We start from the raw sequence: 16,982 nt of genomic DNA, 5'->3' as shown, positions 1-16,982 counted from the left end.
CTGCCTCCACGCCGTCCTGTCTTCGGCTTGTCTCAGGGCAGTCGTGATATTAAGTCCCAATATAGCCAGCACTTGATCGGACCAGCGAGCAGGTGATCGACCCCGTGACCTTTTACCCTCTATCTTTCCGACCACAACCATTTTGTCAATTTTTATATCATGACTTGAGATATTAAAATTAACAACTACATTTTTTAGTGTTCTAGAATAAATCAGTATACTTTAAAATTTTCTACTACACTACGATATATTTTGTTTCCAAAAGCCTACAGCTAACATCGTGGGTCACTGATATCAAAATATTTGTGTAAAGATATCATTCATCCCTGTCTTTCATCTTTGACAAAACAGAGTTAACAATATATTTTAAACAGAGATTTTGGTACAAGAAAAAACGGTTATACAGCTAGTAAATTAGTTAATAATACATGCATGTCTGTTTTAATAAGTCTGCTATTTAATTGTTTTGAATTCGACTATACGTTATTCATGTATTCTGTTCTTAAAAGTAATTAAATATATAAAAAAAAATATTAGAATTAAAACCATATCATAAGGACATAATAACCTAATGTCAGCCGTTTTGGCAATTTTTGTACTGAATGTTAGATTAAGACTGTACTTTAAGCATTTTAGATGTAAATTAAATTGCAAACTATTGGAATAATTTGTGGTCTGAATTCTTGATCTTTTGTGTTAGCTAGTCATAAATGTCCGTATTCAATCAATTATCGTTATAAAAATGTCCTGACTTTTGTCATGTCTTGATGTCATGTCTCGATGTCATGTCTCGATGTCATGTCTCGATGTCATGTCTCGATGTCATGTCTCGATGTCATGTCTCGACGTCATGTCTTGATGTCATGTCTCGACGTCATGTATCGATGTCATGTATCGATGTCATGTCTCGATGTCATGTCTCGATGTCATGTCTTGATATCATGTCTTGAGGTCATGTATCATAATTATGTGTCCGATCCATCGTGACGTCCTTTAGCTTAAATCTTAATAGAATTTACTATTTTGCTGTCATTTTAACGTGTTGCTTTGTAGACAATGATATTTCTTGATGGCCTAATTGTAAGATTATTTAAGGACGCATTTACCGTTGATTTCTGAGCTTAAAATCACTCTATAGAACATAATGTCAAAAGAAAGATAACAACATGTTTTAAACGAAGATTTTGGTCTCGGAAACCAACGATAATAATTTTATTATAATATATGTTTTATGTTAATATTCTATATCTTTGTCAATGTTATTGCTGTTGTTTGTTAAAATATACAGTTTTCTAAAAAAAAAAAACCTTGTTTTTTTTGTACTATATGACATTGTTCAATATTATTTACTTTGAATTATTCTAATATAAAACGAAGTATGAGGAGATTGATAAAGCAATTTCCTTTATTTAATTAAATAAATACTTCCTTTGAGCAAATTTTCTAGTAAAAATCTCAGACTCAAATTTATTATCTGCTAAGTTTATAAAAAAAAATATCGTTTAAAACTTACCGTGAAAATGGATACCATTCTTTGGTTTGAAGATTTACTTAATGACCAGCTCTTACCCGCAACTCCGGTCGCGCGGAATTAAAGAAACAACTTAATTAGTAGCCTATGTGTTCTTCCATACTATGTTCTGCATCTATGCCAAATTTCATCAAGACCCGTTAAGCTGTTCTAGAAATATCTGCTAAACATCAATCTATTGAAACTTTCGCGTTTATGCTCCTGGCATTTATTTGCCCCATCTATTATAAAAACAGTTGTCTTATTGCTTTATAAAAGAAAACATTATTTAAACAATATTTTGTTACATCTATAGCTGAGTCATATCGTCAAGATATATGTAGAATATTCACTCATACGGTCAACCATTACAATGATAAAGTCCTCTGTTAATATCAAAAATAAAGCAATAACAATTTAATTTTGTAATGTTCAAAAGAAAGCGAAGTGTAGGCCAAAAACGAACTTTAGCTTAAGAACCTTTTTTTTTCCAGAGAGGAATGCTTTATGCATACTCTGCGCCCCGGGGGAGACGCGCTAGTTATGTGGGATTCTCCTCCATAGCGGAGGCATACCCACTAAACCTCTCTGTTCCTCCAAAGCATCGGGACGGGGACATTCGCTCTCGTCCACGACCCCGTCTGCGTCAGTTGCAGAGGCAGCTCTCTCTCCTCCTCTCAGCAGTTTGGAAAGAGTACCTCTTCGCTTTTCAGAACTGCGGTGTCAAGGGTGCAAGTTACCTTAATCACCTTTGAAAGAAGATGGCAATATAAGAAGAATTATAAATAAGTTTTACAGCCACATGACGAGTATAAAAGTTTAGAAATTGTGTTAAATACATAGTCATTTGCCATAGTACTATCTTTGCTGTCATATTTTCATATAGCAATAAATCATATGGGTAGCTGAATAGTAAACGTACCGTAGCATTTTCCCGTCACATGAACGACGTACAAACTTTGTACGTATTTCTTTGTCCGTCATTTTCTTGATGATTTCATTCCTCGTAAAGAAAATATACCCGACAATATGTTACTTATAATTTGTTGCTTGTCGATTTGAAATGCTTTTTAACGAAATCAAGAATTTTTTAAAAGAACAAGCTGTCAATAGAAATTAAATACTTATTTCCTCTTAAAGTTTCCTTTATGAATTTCACTGTTATGACATTTTTATTAATTTACTATCTGTCGCCTGCGACTCCGTCCACGTAGGATTTAAGGAAACATAGTCTATATGTTTTTCCAGACTATGTCCTACATGCCAAAGTACAGCGAGAAGTATACAGCCGTTCTGGAGATACCTTGTAACACTCATCCATACTTCCAAACATTCGCATTTATAATATTAGTAAGATTATCACGTTTTCCATTCTCTAGCATTGCAAAAAGGCACTACAATGTGTGTCGATACAATTGTTACAGCTGTCAAATTGTACGGTAATGGAGTTCGTCATTTTCCACCAGCGCGTTAGTCGTACTAACATAAAACATATCATTGTTTTATATGCTTTATCTCTTTTTAAAATACCATAAACCATAGTTCCTTTCCATAAACTTTTCAGGCACTAACAATATGAAAGATTTATCCAAAATAAATAAAATATATATTTTGAATATAATATATTTGGTGTGAGGTAGTTACGTAGCAGACGTATGTCGACGGAAGTGACACAAGTCGAATGTGACGAGCCAATATTACGCTCTACAGAGACATTTTTAACATACAAATACTATTTTATATTTCGTGATTTTTTAAACTTTTTTTTTAATATCAGTAGGTGGCAAACAAGCGTCCGGGCACCTGAAATCGCCGAAATAGCGAAGTGACCGTTGCCCATAGACATACGCAATTGCATATGCGTTGCCTAACTTTAATCGACGGAGGAGAGGATGCACAGAAAGAAAATATCTTCCCTTTCCATGCATCCTCTCATCCGGAAAGTCCACTTCCACTTCCCATCGTTTCCTTATAAGAAAATCGGTGGGATGAGAAAGAGGACTAAATTAGGCCTCCGGGACGCACACTCATCAGACTGCACGCGGAATAGCTTCCACTTCACGCCGGTCTTCTGTGTGGTCGTGGTATTTCACCGGGCGAGCCGGGCCAATTCGTGCGAAGATGTTAAAGCGGGCTCTACCACTGTTAAACTTTAACAAAGATAAACCTTTAAAATCTCTTTTAATGGATTTTCATTATATTTTATTATTATTAACTTCCATTCCTTTTCCTTATACAAGACCTACATACTTTTGCCCGCAACTCCGTACGCGCGAAATAAAAATAAGTTCCAGCTTGATATTTTCACGCGTTCCAGAGAAAAGGGATCTTGACAGACAGACGGACGGACAACGAAGTGATCCTATAAGGGTTCCGTTTTTTTTCCTTTACAGATTCGGAACCCTAACAACGTAATAACGCCTATGTGTTCTTCCAGACTGTGTTCTACATTTATGCGAAATCCATTGAGTCGTTTTGCCGTTGTGTTGAGCCAAACATCCATCCATCCATCTAAACATTCGTATTTATAATCCATATACATTTATTTATCACATTTCTAATATAATACATTTCATATAAAAAATATATATATACAAAACATATTATATTAAAAAGAGAACACCACCGGCTGCGGAATCCCATGACTCAAACAACCAGTGGTCAGGGCTGCAGAGACAGGAACCTTCTCACGATGCGCGCGGTTTCTAGGATAACTGCCTTTTGTATCGGGCGGGCCCTTAATCCAACTGTTTAGCGAGAGCTTCTTGAGATGTTGGTATTTATAATATTAGTAAGATTATGCTTACGTGGTCAGTGTGCCACTCTTGTACACCTACCAGTTGTCATCGAAAAACCACAACACCATCTATTCTTAAGATAACTTAAAAACTTGTACTACTTTACTTTAAAGTTTATACTTAACCCTGATTATAGTTAGGGTAGGGTGTTTTTTAGGGACTGCCCAGGGCGCTGGACAAAAAGGGACGCCGTAGATCTGCGAAATTCATAGTCTTTCGTAACCCTGTTAACCGCCAAAGCCATGGTAAAGAAAGGGCCGTAGAAATCTTGCCCAAGGCGTTAAAACCGTTCCAGTTTACTCTTCTATTTAAATTTTATCTTTTATATAACATTGAATTGGAATATATTCTTAAATATAGTTATATTTTGTGAGTAAACAAATAAATAAAGAAAATGTAGTTATCTTTTTATTTCCTATATAACCTTTTTGACGTGTTAAAGTTTTTTATTTCCACTTTCATGTCCCCCAGCAAAATGCCTGTCATGTTACAAAATACGTTAAGTTAAAAATGCAAGTAACCGTAAAAATTACAGTTCTCCTGAGACCTTAGCATTTTTGGGTAGCTTGAATCGACTCTTTCGACGTTTGTCGGAATTAAAGTTTCATCCCCAAAATTCTGTAAAAACTGACGTTAACAATTTTTTTTTATATTACATACAGGAAACAACTAACCAGAAGACATAATCCATAAGAAAACCTTACCCTTTTTGAAAGTCAACAATGGTAGGTGCTTTAATTTATTTTCGGAGCTTGCCATTTCTACCGGCAACGGAAACTACGTGCCTCGGTTGATGTTCATAACCAAACGTTTGTATTAAAGTGAATAACAATACAAAGGTTAACAATACAATTCTTATAAAATTCTGATTTACTTTTCAAGAGGACGTTGTATATAAAGATTTTATTTCTAAAATATGATTCGATGTTCTTACAATGAAGGAAAACATTTTGATGCAACCAGCTCATATCTGCAAAGAAATTCATAGTAAACCAAACACATAAATAATAAAATCTAGTTGACTAAAATAACTGAAATATATATTTTTAAATATGTCATGTAATTAAGCCAACACATCTAATCAAGTTATCTAATCTTGTGAACACATAGACTACTAATAACTTTTTTTTTAATTCCGCGCTGACGAAGACGGGGGTGGCAACAAATTTTTCATAAAAGGACTACATAGTACTAACTCCCATTGAATACAGGCATGAAAGAAAGAAACAACAATAAAAAGTAATAAAAATATATTTTTATGAATTGTATAATATTATGCGCGCTCCGTCACTCGGCTGACATTCAAAGAACACGGGGTTGCCATTATACTCGGAGAGGATTTTCTTCTTCACGTCACTCAATTGAGACTTGTTCACCTGGCAACATTAACAGACATGTAAACGGCTTCGTATTATTAATAATGTTATCATAATTTCAATTAATTTAATGAGATTCTTGTATTAAATATCTTGAAATGATTTTAAGTTACTATTGTAATTTTCTAAATTAAGTTATGTTTTAAAATTTTATTAGAATAACTTCTTCATATCATTTTTAATTGCCCACATATCGCCATCTCTGTCATTATAATTAACAAAACAGAGATAACAATATGTATTCAACCATGATTTTGGTCTCATAGAACTTACCAAGGCGATGACGCATCCTCCAAACCCTCCTCCCGTCATCCTTGCACCCAGCACCCCGGATGAGTACCTCAAGATATCCACGAGCTGATCCAACTCTGGGCAAGAAACCTCCATCAATTTGCTCAAAGAATCATGGGACTGGTAGAATAATTCCCCCACCTGTAAAGACGAGGATAATTATTTCCTACCCACTTGTGTGGACATAGCTCTTATGGAGTCACTTCGCTGTATAATATTCGACTTTAAATGGGAAGCGAATTTAATTCCTTGGCTGGATACAAACAGATATTTTAATTGAATCTCTCGGAACTCCTGTAATAACTCCGGAAAATAAATTAAGGTTTTATTGAGTTGATTACAAGATTTAAATCGATACAGCGGACAGTTGCTTGATGGAATAAGAGTCTTACTTTGCTGTTAATACAACTCACTCTTTTAAAATCTTCATTCTTAAGAGCTTTAGCTGTCTCCTCAGTCCTGCTGATTTCGTTGACGACGTGCGTCGCGCGTTTCAAGACCAGTTCATCACACTTCATGTTTTCTAAATCTAAATTTAAAAACAAACAACTGAACAGTATCTGATATTTAAACAATGGTTAGGGAAGATTAATCGACTTGGTTTTTATGTAGTAAAAAAAATACTAATCGATTCAGCCATTTTTAGGTTAATTGCGAAACATTCTTAAATCCATCCATCCAAACTTTTGTATTGACAATAAACAATATTTCAGTGAAATGAAAAATAATATCACTGTGATTGTACAGTCAGCTGCATAAATACCGTAACAGACAAGATATGCAAAAAAATAGGTACACCAAAAGTAGTCAAATATATAAGTACAACAAAAGTCCTCAAATTCTATTTATAAACTCCTATATATATTTATAAACACTGTTTAAATGTTAATTTACTTTATGTGTAATATAATTGCAAGTGTATGATTACCACAAGGAGACTGAAGTAATTGGAACTCTCGGCATCTTGTCAACTAAATTAATCGTCGTCTGTTTCATGTTGTTCAGCTATTATGTATGTATTATAAGTAATAAAATGTATGTATAACAACTGCTATTACTTCACTTTATTTTTATTTAGAAATTGTAGTAGACAATAAAAATCTTAACCATAATAAAATACGGAACCCTAAAAAATCAGGCTCTTACAGTGGACCCTGTATGACTTTTATGCCCATATAATACCATAAATCCTATGACACTCCGAGTAAGAATACGATTCCAATGACATCTCACTCTTCAAAATCGGTTACGTAGTTTAGGCTCTAGGGTGTCACAAAGAAATTTACATATATACTAGCTGTCGCTCGCGACTCCGTCCGCGCGGGATTAAAAATAGATGTTGGTCGATTCTCAGACCTACTCAATATGCTCACAAAATTTCATGAGAATCGGTCAAGCCGTTTCGGAGGAGTATGAGAACGAAAATTGTGACACGAGAATTTTATATATATATATATAAGATACAAACACAAATACATTAAACAAACTTACACACATACTAAAACATTACTGTATTTGACATATACCCATCATATAATTTGAGCATTCCAATGCAACAAGAGTATATGCAAGACGAACCTTTAAGTAGTTCCACACGAGCGGAGCGCAGTGACGGCAGAGACAACAGCGTGGCGGCGGTGTGGCACTGCGCGCGCCGCTGCGGGTACTCGCTGCCCGTCAGCTGATGCTTCACGTTGCTGTTCACCACCAGTATCACTATGTCCTCCGTTATCATCGGTATTTGTGACGCTTCTAATGATCTGCAACGAACAACTTCAGCTTATCATTACCATCTTTAGACCACATCGCTTAATTATGAAGGATCAAGGGGGGAAAAAAGAAAGTGGTGTTAGTTGCACTATTTATAACTTGAGAACGGCTTTACCGATACAGCTGAAAATTGGTGAGGAGGTAGCTTAGAGGCAGGATACGGACATAGGATACTATTTATTAATTTTTTTTCGAATATACGCCTTAAAGAGCTACTTTTTATTATAAATGCGAATGTTTAGATGGATGTGATGTGGATGGATAGATGGGTGGGCAACACTAATTAAGTTTTTATATATCCACTCGGACGGAGTCGCGGGCCACAACTAATTTAACATAGATGTAAAACACAGTCTGGAAGAACAATCCGCTAAGTTATGATTGCGCGGTGAATTCTGAAGCTAGTAATTAAATAATGTAAAGTTTTATACAAACCTGCAGTCTATCAATAAAGCGTGATCTTTCCGTCCGAGTGTAACAATGTACTGGTCCATGATCCCACACGGCATTCCTGGGAACTCGTGCTCCGCTTTCTGACATAGCAACGCCTTTTCCACCAAACTTGAACGAAATAAATGTCAAAGATTAAATTACTGATGAATAGGAAACAAAAAATTCCTTCTCCTGATTATCCTTCCCTCTCCTCTGTCTGATAAAGATAGGTAAGGCCTGTACTTATTAAGATCTTTGAAAAGAGGTTATTAACTAAATAACCTTCTTGCTTGTTTATCACCTTTTAAGAACTTACTCTATTTCAAATTTAGTTAATGCTTCTAGGAAAGTGAAAACAGCAACCTCTAGTGAGGCGCTACTGGATACTCCGGAGCCCATCGGCACGTCCGACACTATGACGGCATCGAACCCATAGATTTCACCTTAAAATAATGAAACAAGATTAGATGCAGTCCAAGAATAAAGAACTATTCCGAAAAAAAACCCTCGTTCATTTAATGCTAACTTGCAAGCTTTCTTTACCTACTGTAAGAAATAATTAAGAACATTAAATAGCATTCCTTACTGGGGAAGTGGGCGACAACTCCTTTGACGTAATTTATCCATGACGGCGGGCCGGGCTTCAACTGGACTGCAGTGGGAGCAGGAAAACTACCGCTTAACTCCTGACCGTCCGCTAACACTGACACAATGTTACATTCCTCTGTGTTGTTGAAGTCTCCAACTACTACTGTTTTGAACGGAAGCGCCTGATAAAATTAATAGCAAATTTTTTCGTTTAATTAATAGCAAATAGGCAACGACTTAGTGCTACCAGAGTGCCTATTTTTTATTGATGAATTTATATTTCAAAACGTTTGAATGTAAATATATATTGGCGAAGAAAAGGATAGATCACTAATTAAAAAAAGATTTTCAAAGGTTATAAAATGAAAAATTTATATTAGCTCGAGCGAATTACTTTACGGATAGGACTCAGGTGTATACTATTCCAGGCTAAACCAACGTTAAGGTCCACCGATATTAAAATTAAGTTGTGCACAGCGTTTTGTGAGAAGCGCTATAAATTTTGTATTTCACTATATCTGAAGTGATGCGGCAATATCATGATTTAAAAAGTGAGATGTTAGTCAAACGCTGGTTTATGCCAATTGACATACCACTGGTAAAACATATCCCTCGCAGTAGTCAACGTGTTCTCCGATAAGATTGACGCGTCCGGGAGCACTTGCCGCCGCTCTCGGCTCCCTCCCGAACCTCGACACAAACTTTTGTTGCGCTTCTTTCAACAGACGATCCTCACCCTTTGCTGTTATTTCGTTAGACATCTATGAAGAGAATTTAATTTATTTGAATTTAATAGTTCTACTTGCAGTGCCTCTCCCCATTACCGAAGTTTGGCAGTAATTTGTCCATCATAATTTTTATCATCTTTTATAAGTCGAATTAGTACGCGGCAATCCCAATTAGTAATCAATTTAAAAAACATATTGTCTTCCTTTTTTATCTGTATTATTAGTTCGATTCCAGACCACCGCACAAACCGCTACCATCAGCGCCAAAATACCGAAAATCAAATAGGCACAAAATACTACCCATATAGCCAGTCCATTTAAAAAGGTCAATGTTTTAAGGCCATATAACGCCGACTAAAAATTAATATTCATTTAGATTTCACCTCTAACATCGTTCATTTATCGAAGATAATTATATCTGCAACCATTAACATCAATTAAAAACAAACAAAAAAATGTTATGATTTTCTTTATCTAAAAAGATAAAGATAAGTAAAGATGTTTGGTAAACTAATGTCTTTATAATTATTTAAATTCCTTCATAATTATAATGTGAAGGGAAGAATTATCTTTCAAGTTACATTAAAAGTCTATTCGCAAATTCAAATAATTAAGAATGGTCAAAAGAACTCCAAATGTAGATTAAAAATAAAGGTTTTTACGAGTAGCCATAAAGTGTGAGTGGCCAGTTACTTCAATCACAATAAATAAAATAATATTATTTAAGCTAATCTAAATTAAATATTTTTTAATGATATAAATCATAACATTTTATGGTAGCCTAGTCTTATTATTATTTTGTTATAAGTTTAAACGCCGTCTTTTTATCATTTTGGTCATACAACGAAATTCCATTTTTATAATGTCGTAAAATATTATGATAACTTTGTAATCTATTAGTTCACCTACAGTTTTATACGAAAACTATTATTTTAAATGTTATTCTTTAATTTCTAATTCATCAAATCTTATCTCCCGCCATATTTTGTGTTAAAACATAATTTTATTAAGATAATATTCATAGTAAAATTTAAAAAAAAATACTTATGTTTATTTTGTTACTTGTGATAATTTTAGCTGTTGTTTACAAGTTTAATAAATAAATACAATAATTTGTACCTATTTAACAAATTTAAGTTCTGAAACCAATTTAAGTAAAATGTAAAATATATTAAAAAATTATAACGAATCATCGACAGCTAATTTAAAATTAAAAAAAAAACTTTAACTTTATAATAACTTACTTATAAAATTCATGTTCTTTAATTTGTTTTTAATACAACGCATTTATGCAAACAAAAATATATGAGGTACATTTAAATAGTAAAATCTCGAAAAGTAATATCTCGTAGGTAGATGTTAAAGCTATAATAATGATATACATGCCTTTGTTCCTTTAGAGTAGCAGCAGAAATGTTATTTGATGAATTTCATGTAATAAAACTACATGCGCGATATGTTTGAGCTCTGCAACGCACTGCCGGTTATGCGAGATCGCGTCCGCGCGCGTTAACATTGTTAGGGCGTATCCCTCATTACTTTTTAATTAAAAAAAAATATTTTGTTTTTAAATTAAAAAGTCCAGTTAAGGTCAATTAGATTTTCAGCCAGGTTATATGCATTTTAAATTAAAATGCTGGCTGAAAATATTCTAAAATTAGTGTTAAGATCAAATGGGCCCAGTGGGAATTAAATAAAAATAAGAAAAAAAAATTTAATAGGTAAAGGTCTCATCATAATCGTGTCAATAGTTTAGGAATGCATAGAGCATAAACAATTGTTTTTTTTTAACTGAAGTTCGTGCTTATTACAATCGCGCGTCTGTCCATACCCTTATATGTCTGCGGAGTCTGTACCAAGCCGGAATAAGCTAACGAGAAGTAAATCGTAAGCAATTCAGAGCTGCCGCAGTGAACCGATTGCATGATATATCATGAATGTTTTATTATTTGAAACGTACTATACGCTCATTGGTGTATATTTTGATTTATTATTTATTGTTAGCGTGCTAACGGCGTACTTTACTCTGGGCTACCACTGTATTGAAGATTTTCACTATGCGTATCTCGTCTGGTTCATATATAATATTTCATATACTGTTATGTTCAAAACAAACACCACGTAGCTCGAAAAGATATTTGGAGATTTAGTTTTCAAATAACACCTATTTCTATTATTCTAAATCCATATACACGCATGCTTGTCCGTTCCAGGGATTCTTAATTTATGAAACCTTTGTCAGAAACCGTTTCATTTGTTTTGGCGGCTGACCTTGAACTGCGTCCCGCCTACTGACCTTTATAAATGGACTGGCTATAAAACGTAGTACTTTGTGCCTATTTGATTATCGCCATTTTGTCGCTGATCTTCATGGTTTGAAGCCGTGGTGTGGATTCGAAATGAGACAGATAGATTTAACTGTCACGTAAAATCAACAAACGTTTTTAAATCGGAACTAAGAAAAAGCTGTCATTTCCAAGCAATCGCCTGTCCGTTTATAAAGATCACTGGCAATATGTTCTGCGCACCGACTCTTACGATGTATAAATCATTGTCACTTTTTGTTACAATTTAATTGTTAACTTCAAGATTTTTTTTTCATTATGAACGCATGTTTATCGGCAGCGTTATCGACATTATAACTTCATTGTTTATTGCCTCTCGTTGATACCAGTTATCTGCCTTATACAACATCGTATGTCGTTAATTGGGTAAGTAACTGTTACACATTTTGTAAACATACTGTATTTTACACTTGAACAAACATAATATTATCCCACTCGATCTTTTAAAAAAAAACAGAGACACAATAATTTTTTAATCCAAGTATCACGGCAGAATTTTACAGTTAACGTAGATTGATGACATTTAAAGTTGATAAAAATTATAAAACATATTACATTTTGATTTTTAAAATTGGAGTTAAAGACATTTTGCCTGCGTCGTGTGAAGAATAATTAAATGCGTGTCCTATATCTTATCAATTACGAAAAGATTTAAGGACATAATTTCTTGAATTACCTTACTTCAGTTTAAACAACTAAAACAATGGAAATAATATATTTCAAACTTAAAATATATTTTTCCATTTTTCCTATAAATTTTAGAACACATCCGCATCGGTAGCGCTTGCCAAACCCTTGTGAAAATAAGCTTTTACTACCCCACTCTAGAAACTTCACAAGATAAATATTTTATGAACTGGGAAATACACCATACTTTAAATATGTCCGAGTTTGAAAGGAGAGGAGAAATATTAGAAGCTATAATATAGTTAGTTTCACTAGAAACTTTTCTGGTTTTTTACAGTGTTGGACTGTTGAGGAAAAGTTGAAGAAACTTTAGGAATGTTTCATAAATAAAGTAGGAAAGAACTATGCAAAATATTGTTACTTGCCAGGACATTTAAAAAAAATAGAAAAGCTACCTTTTTAGTATTCTATAGGGAAAGTCTATGATTTAATTGGCCTTGAACAAAAAGCCAAAGGAGTTTTTTTTTAATCTACAGCAACGACCTGAAAAATCCAAATAGGGGTGTTATAGTGACACAAACTTTCTTTTCTCGAATTCTTACATATTAATACATGCCTACTATAGATGGATTAGTAATAGGCTGACGTAAGTGGATGCAATAAAGTCACAAAGATATAAAATAATAGCATTTTATCAGAACTAAGACCTAACATAACCGATTAATATAATCCATAATATTTTTTGCTGAATCTTACAGAAAAAAAAACTATTTATTTAAAATCAGATTTTTTATTTAATCTATTCTTTTTTTTTAAAAACAATTAATTCGAATAGTCTGGTATATAAGATTGTTCCAAAAGCTGTTTCAAATATCTATTTACAACTTAGAACTTTTAAATATATTTTTTTTATTCGGGGCCTGATCTTTAGATGCCACCATTACTTATTTTATTTATATGTACAATAGCATCGAGAGATAGACAGTTTTCCGAAGTAAATATAACAGATAGCTCCAAGACGATGATGCAGCACTATTTGACGTAATGTAAAGGATCTGATTAATTGCGTTAATACTGGAATTATAGTTTTGCAGCGTATGTTGTATCTGTTGAAACTTATCCAGAAATATGACTTAATTTAAAAACATGACATACGTCCAGCGTTACATAAAGTTGGACTCGAGGCATGATCGTTTATGGATATAAATGACATCACGTTTAACCGTAACGATGAAACAAGATTCATTTACATAAGCTCGCTTAAATCTGGATTTGTTTTGAAGGGCTTACTTTGAACAAACAATATTTTTATCTGGGGTAGATTATATCCTTCATCAAAATGTAATTAATCTTAATCACTTTACCTAATTTATTTTTTACTAGTGAGAGTAGATTTGTGGACAAAAAGTTGTAATATTTTTTTTTCGTCATTAGTAAAGGAAATGCCTTTTTCTATGTCCGTTTTATATTTTTTGACGGTCTAACCGTGATAGCACCTCTCTCACCAAGCCAGACATTTTTTTTGCGTATACATACCATTACACAAAGACACTAATAATATTAACCTTATCCATAACTATTAAACATACAAATAGTATTCAATAATTTCTGTGATTGGCCAATGAGTCGGTATCAGCCATTGGTTTTTTTTCCGCTACCGTGGCGAAAAGTGTGTTCGTCATACCGTAATAATTTAATTTACCTGTCAATGTCAATGTCAAATGTCAATAGTGACATCTGCAACACAAAAATAACCTTAAATAAAAATTGAAACTGATTAAGATATTCAATAAACAAATATGTATTATTAATATATAATTTACTATTCGACAATTTTAGCAATAAATTACGCAGATCTATTAATAGGGCATAATGGCGTTTACTAAAAACGACGTAAAATTGTCAGGAGATGTACCAAAAACATTATTGTTACAAAAACATTCCGATTATTTAGCCAGCTACGGATTGAACAAAGATGATTTTGAGTATTGTATGACGGAACATCTTCGAATGTCTGGAATATATTGGACACTAACGGCTATGGAACTAATGGACCAATCATCAAGGTAACTAATACTGCAGAAAACTTGAATGCATACTGTACTTTAGACATTGTTAAACACATTTGAAATACTCTGAAAAGTTAAATATCTTTAAATGCATGAAAATAATTCGCGTAATAAACAAGAGTTTTAATTGTATAATTTCAGGATGCCAAAGGAAGAAATCATAGAATTCATCACATCTTGTCAAGATAATGAAAGCGGAGGTATATCCGCCAGTATAGGACATGACCCCCACGTTCTGTACACTTTGAGTGCAGTACAAGTAAGCCTCCACCATAATATTATGGAGTTAAATTAAATATAATGTTTATGGCCACCAAACCATAGATACTGGCTGAGAACCAAAAATTTTTTATAAACTTTACAATATTGTTTATTATCTTAAGGTATGTTGTAATTATATAATTTTACACAGGTACTTGCAATGTATGATAGATTGGATGCTATAGATGTTGAAGGTGTGGTGAGATTTGTCACATCAATGCAACAAGAGGATGGTAGCTTTTATGGTAAGTATCAACAACGGTAAAAGTCCACTGTGTTAAATACTTATATTAAAACATTGTGTCTCTCTCATAATTTCTGATTTGACTAAATTGACCCACACTTATTGCTGATGTCCATGGGCGTCGTTGAACCTCGGTGTTCCCGCTGCTCATTTACCCCCTTCTGTTAAAAAAAAAAAACAATAGTTCTTTGGATAATGTTAGTAAGGATTTTTAATCTGGTGTTTGAGAGTTCTAATCCCACCTTTTGACAATTATCATAAACCATATCCTAGGAAATCAAAGAGCTTAGTTGGAATGGTATAAGATATATTAGTAACTTAACAAAAAACTGCTATTATTTTTAGAAAAACATAACATAGACAGTTTGATTTCACTAAGTCTACACTGTTAAAAAAAAATCATAACTTAAGTAAAAGGTTTTTGAATATCATTTTGATTAATCATTTTGTACTATTTACGAATTCAGGTGACAAATGGGGTGAAGTGGACACAAGATTTTCTTTCTGTGCTGTAATGACTTTATCCTTGATACAAAGACTAGATGCAATCAATGTTACAAAAGCTGTAGATTTTGTATTAAGTTGTATGAACTTTGATGGAGGATTTGGTTCTAGACCGGGATCTGAAAGTCATGCAGGTAACCATAATAAGCACACTATAAAATATATATTTCTTTTTATTTGACAATTGAGCATTAAATTATATCATTTTCACATCTCTTTATTATAATCCAGGACTTATTTATTGCTGTGTTGGGACTCTATCAATTTGTAAGAGAATGGATGCATTACATGCTGATGAGTTGGCGTGGTGGCTCTGCGAGAGACAACTCCCTAGTGGTGGACTCAATGGAAGACCGGAGAAATTACCTGATCTCTGTTACTCCTGGTAAGTCAAAGGACATCATAAAGTCACTATGCATCCCCATTTAGGGGCTCGTTGCCTACCCTAAGTTAGGGGTGAATATGTCAAGTATACTGGTAGTGTGCGTTAGTGTAACTAATACACATACACTTAATTGTTCGTATGTATGATATGTCTACTGTTTACTTTTATCGGAACTTCGAGTCGTATGAATCGAAACTCAATCAAAATATATTTTTTAGGTGGGTGATGTCGTCATTATCAATGTTAAACAGGATACATTGGGTCGACAAGAATAATCTTGAGCAATTCATCCTGGCAAGTCAGGATGCTGAAACTGGTGGCTTCAGTGACAGACCTGGCAACATTACAGATCCATTCCATACATTGTTCGGTCTCGCAGGTTTATCGTTACTGGGAAATACCAGTATCAAGCGTGTAAACCCCACATACTGTATGCCGCAAGAAACAATAGACCGATTGAAATTGGAACCTCAAATATTACATATTTAATTCTTAAGTAATAATTTGTATTTAAAAATGTAACTGTAAGAATATTTAATAATTTAAAAAAAGGGAATAAGAATAAAGGTTATATTTATTCAGAGCTTGAATTGTCAAATACATCTTGAAATTTCTCACAATTCACATTTGTTGCGGCTTTATATTTTCTTTATAAAATTTGTTATTGGTAATTTTTATTTACACGCAATAGATAATTCACAAATGTAAGTTGTTTTATTCAATAATCCATAATATACAACATCTTTAACTACTTTTAATTCGTAAATATAGGCAGAATCATCAACAAAGTAAATTATCGGTCGAAATATTAAAGCATTGTCGATATGCCTAGCGATAATATATTCATATTCTGGGATTGGAAGATATTCTAGCTATGAAATTGTGTTTATTGAAGCATTTAATAAGAAAGTCTGTAAAACTTTCATTAATTCAAAGAATTTATGCCTCTTTTCATTTGTCTGTGGTTTGAAATTGTTTACAAATGGCAACCATTTTATATACTCTTTGATGGCAACCTTACAGAAAATATCAATGACATTTCGTTTGACAATGA

General features: G+C 33.4%; 2 protein-coding genes across 2 annotated transcripts; one reads left to right on the top strand and one right to left on the bottom strand.

Annotated features, from left to right (window-relative positions):
• Nucleotides 1-5,552: 5,552 nt before the first annotated feature.
• Nucleotides 5,553-11,004, bottom strand: LOC106119193 (galactokinase). Its single transcript, XM_013314098.1, has 9 exons — nt 10,880-11,004; nt 9,359-9,526; nt 8,764-8,947; nt 8,494-8,620; nt 8,181-8,306; nt 7,554-7,735; nt 6,389-6,504; nt 5,958-6,116; nt 5,553-5,684 (listed from the first exon to the last, which is right to left on the bottom strand). Exons 2-9 carry the CDS (start codon nt 9,524-9,526, stop codon nt 5,565-5,567), a joined length of 1,182 nt encoding a protein of 393 aa, XP_013169552.1. The 5' UTR covers nt 10,880-11,004; the 3' UTR covers nt 5,553-5,564.
• Nucleotides 11,005-14,225: 3,221 nt separating this feature from the next.
• On the top strand, nt 14,226-16,633 carry betaggt-II (geranylgeranyl transferase type-2 subunit beta). The gene is made up of 6 exons (XM_013313588.1): nt 14,226-14,531; nt 14,676-14,793; nt 14,947-15,040; nt 15,507-15,677; nt 15,775-15,928; nt 16,147-16,633. The coding sequence occupies exons 1-6, from the start codon at nt 14,338-14,340 to the stop codon at nt 16,415-16,417; spliced, it is 1,002 nt and encodes a 333-aa protein (XP_013169042.1). The 5' UTR covers nt 14,226-14,337; the 3' UTR covers nt 16,418-16,633.
• Nucleotides 16,634-16,982: the final 349 nt, after the last annotated feature.

Source organism: Papilio xuthus, unplaced genomic scaffold (genome assembly GCF_000836235.2).
Source record: "Papilio xuthus unplaced genomic scaffold, Pxut_1.1 DF827542.1, whole genome shotgun sequence".
Classification (NCBI taxonomy): domain Eukaryota; kingdom Metazoa; phylum Arthropoda; class Insecta; order Lepidoptera; family Papilionidae; genus Papilio; species Papilio xuthus.
Note: the sequence above shows the minus strand (reverse complement) of the source record. Positions and strands in the feature narration are given on the sequence as shown.

What these genes read in the sequence shown, in the direction of transcription:
- betaggt-II (XM_013313588.1), top strand. Translation starts at nt 14,338, where the DNA reads ATGGCGTTTACTAAAAACGACGTAAAATTGTCAGGAGATGTACCAAAA. An exon ending in GGGATCTGAAAGTCATGCAG is followed by an intron (nt 15,678 to 15,774) that starts GTAACCATAATA and finishes ATTATAATCCAG; the next exon opens with GACTTATTTATTGCTGTGTT. An exon ending in CCTGATCTCTGTTACTCCTG is followed by an intron (nt 15,929 to 16,146) that starts GTAAGTCAAAGG and finishes TATATTTTTTAG; the next exon opens with GTGGGTGATGTCGTCATTAT.
- LOC106119193 (XM_013314098.1), bottom strand. Translation starts at nt 9,526, where the DNA reads ATGTCTAACGAAATAACAGCAAAGGGTGAGGATCGTCTGTTGAAAGAA. An exon ending in GCTTTATTGATAGACTGCAG is followed by an intron (nt 7,736 to 8,180) that starts GTTTGTATAAAA and finishes TGTTCGTTGCAG; the next exon opens with ATCATTAGAAGCGTCACAAA. An exon ending in TCGTGTGGAACTACTTAAAG is followed by an intron (nt 6,505 to 7,553) that starts GTTCGTCTTGCA and finishes TTTTAAATTTAG; the next exon opens with ATTTAGAAAACATGAAGTGT.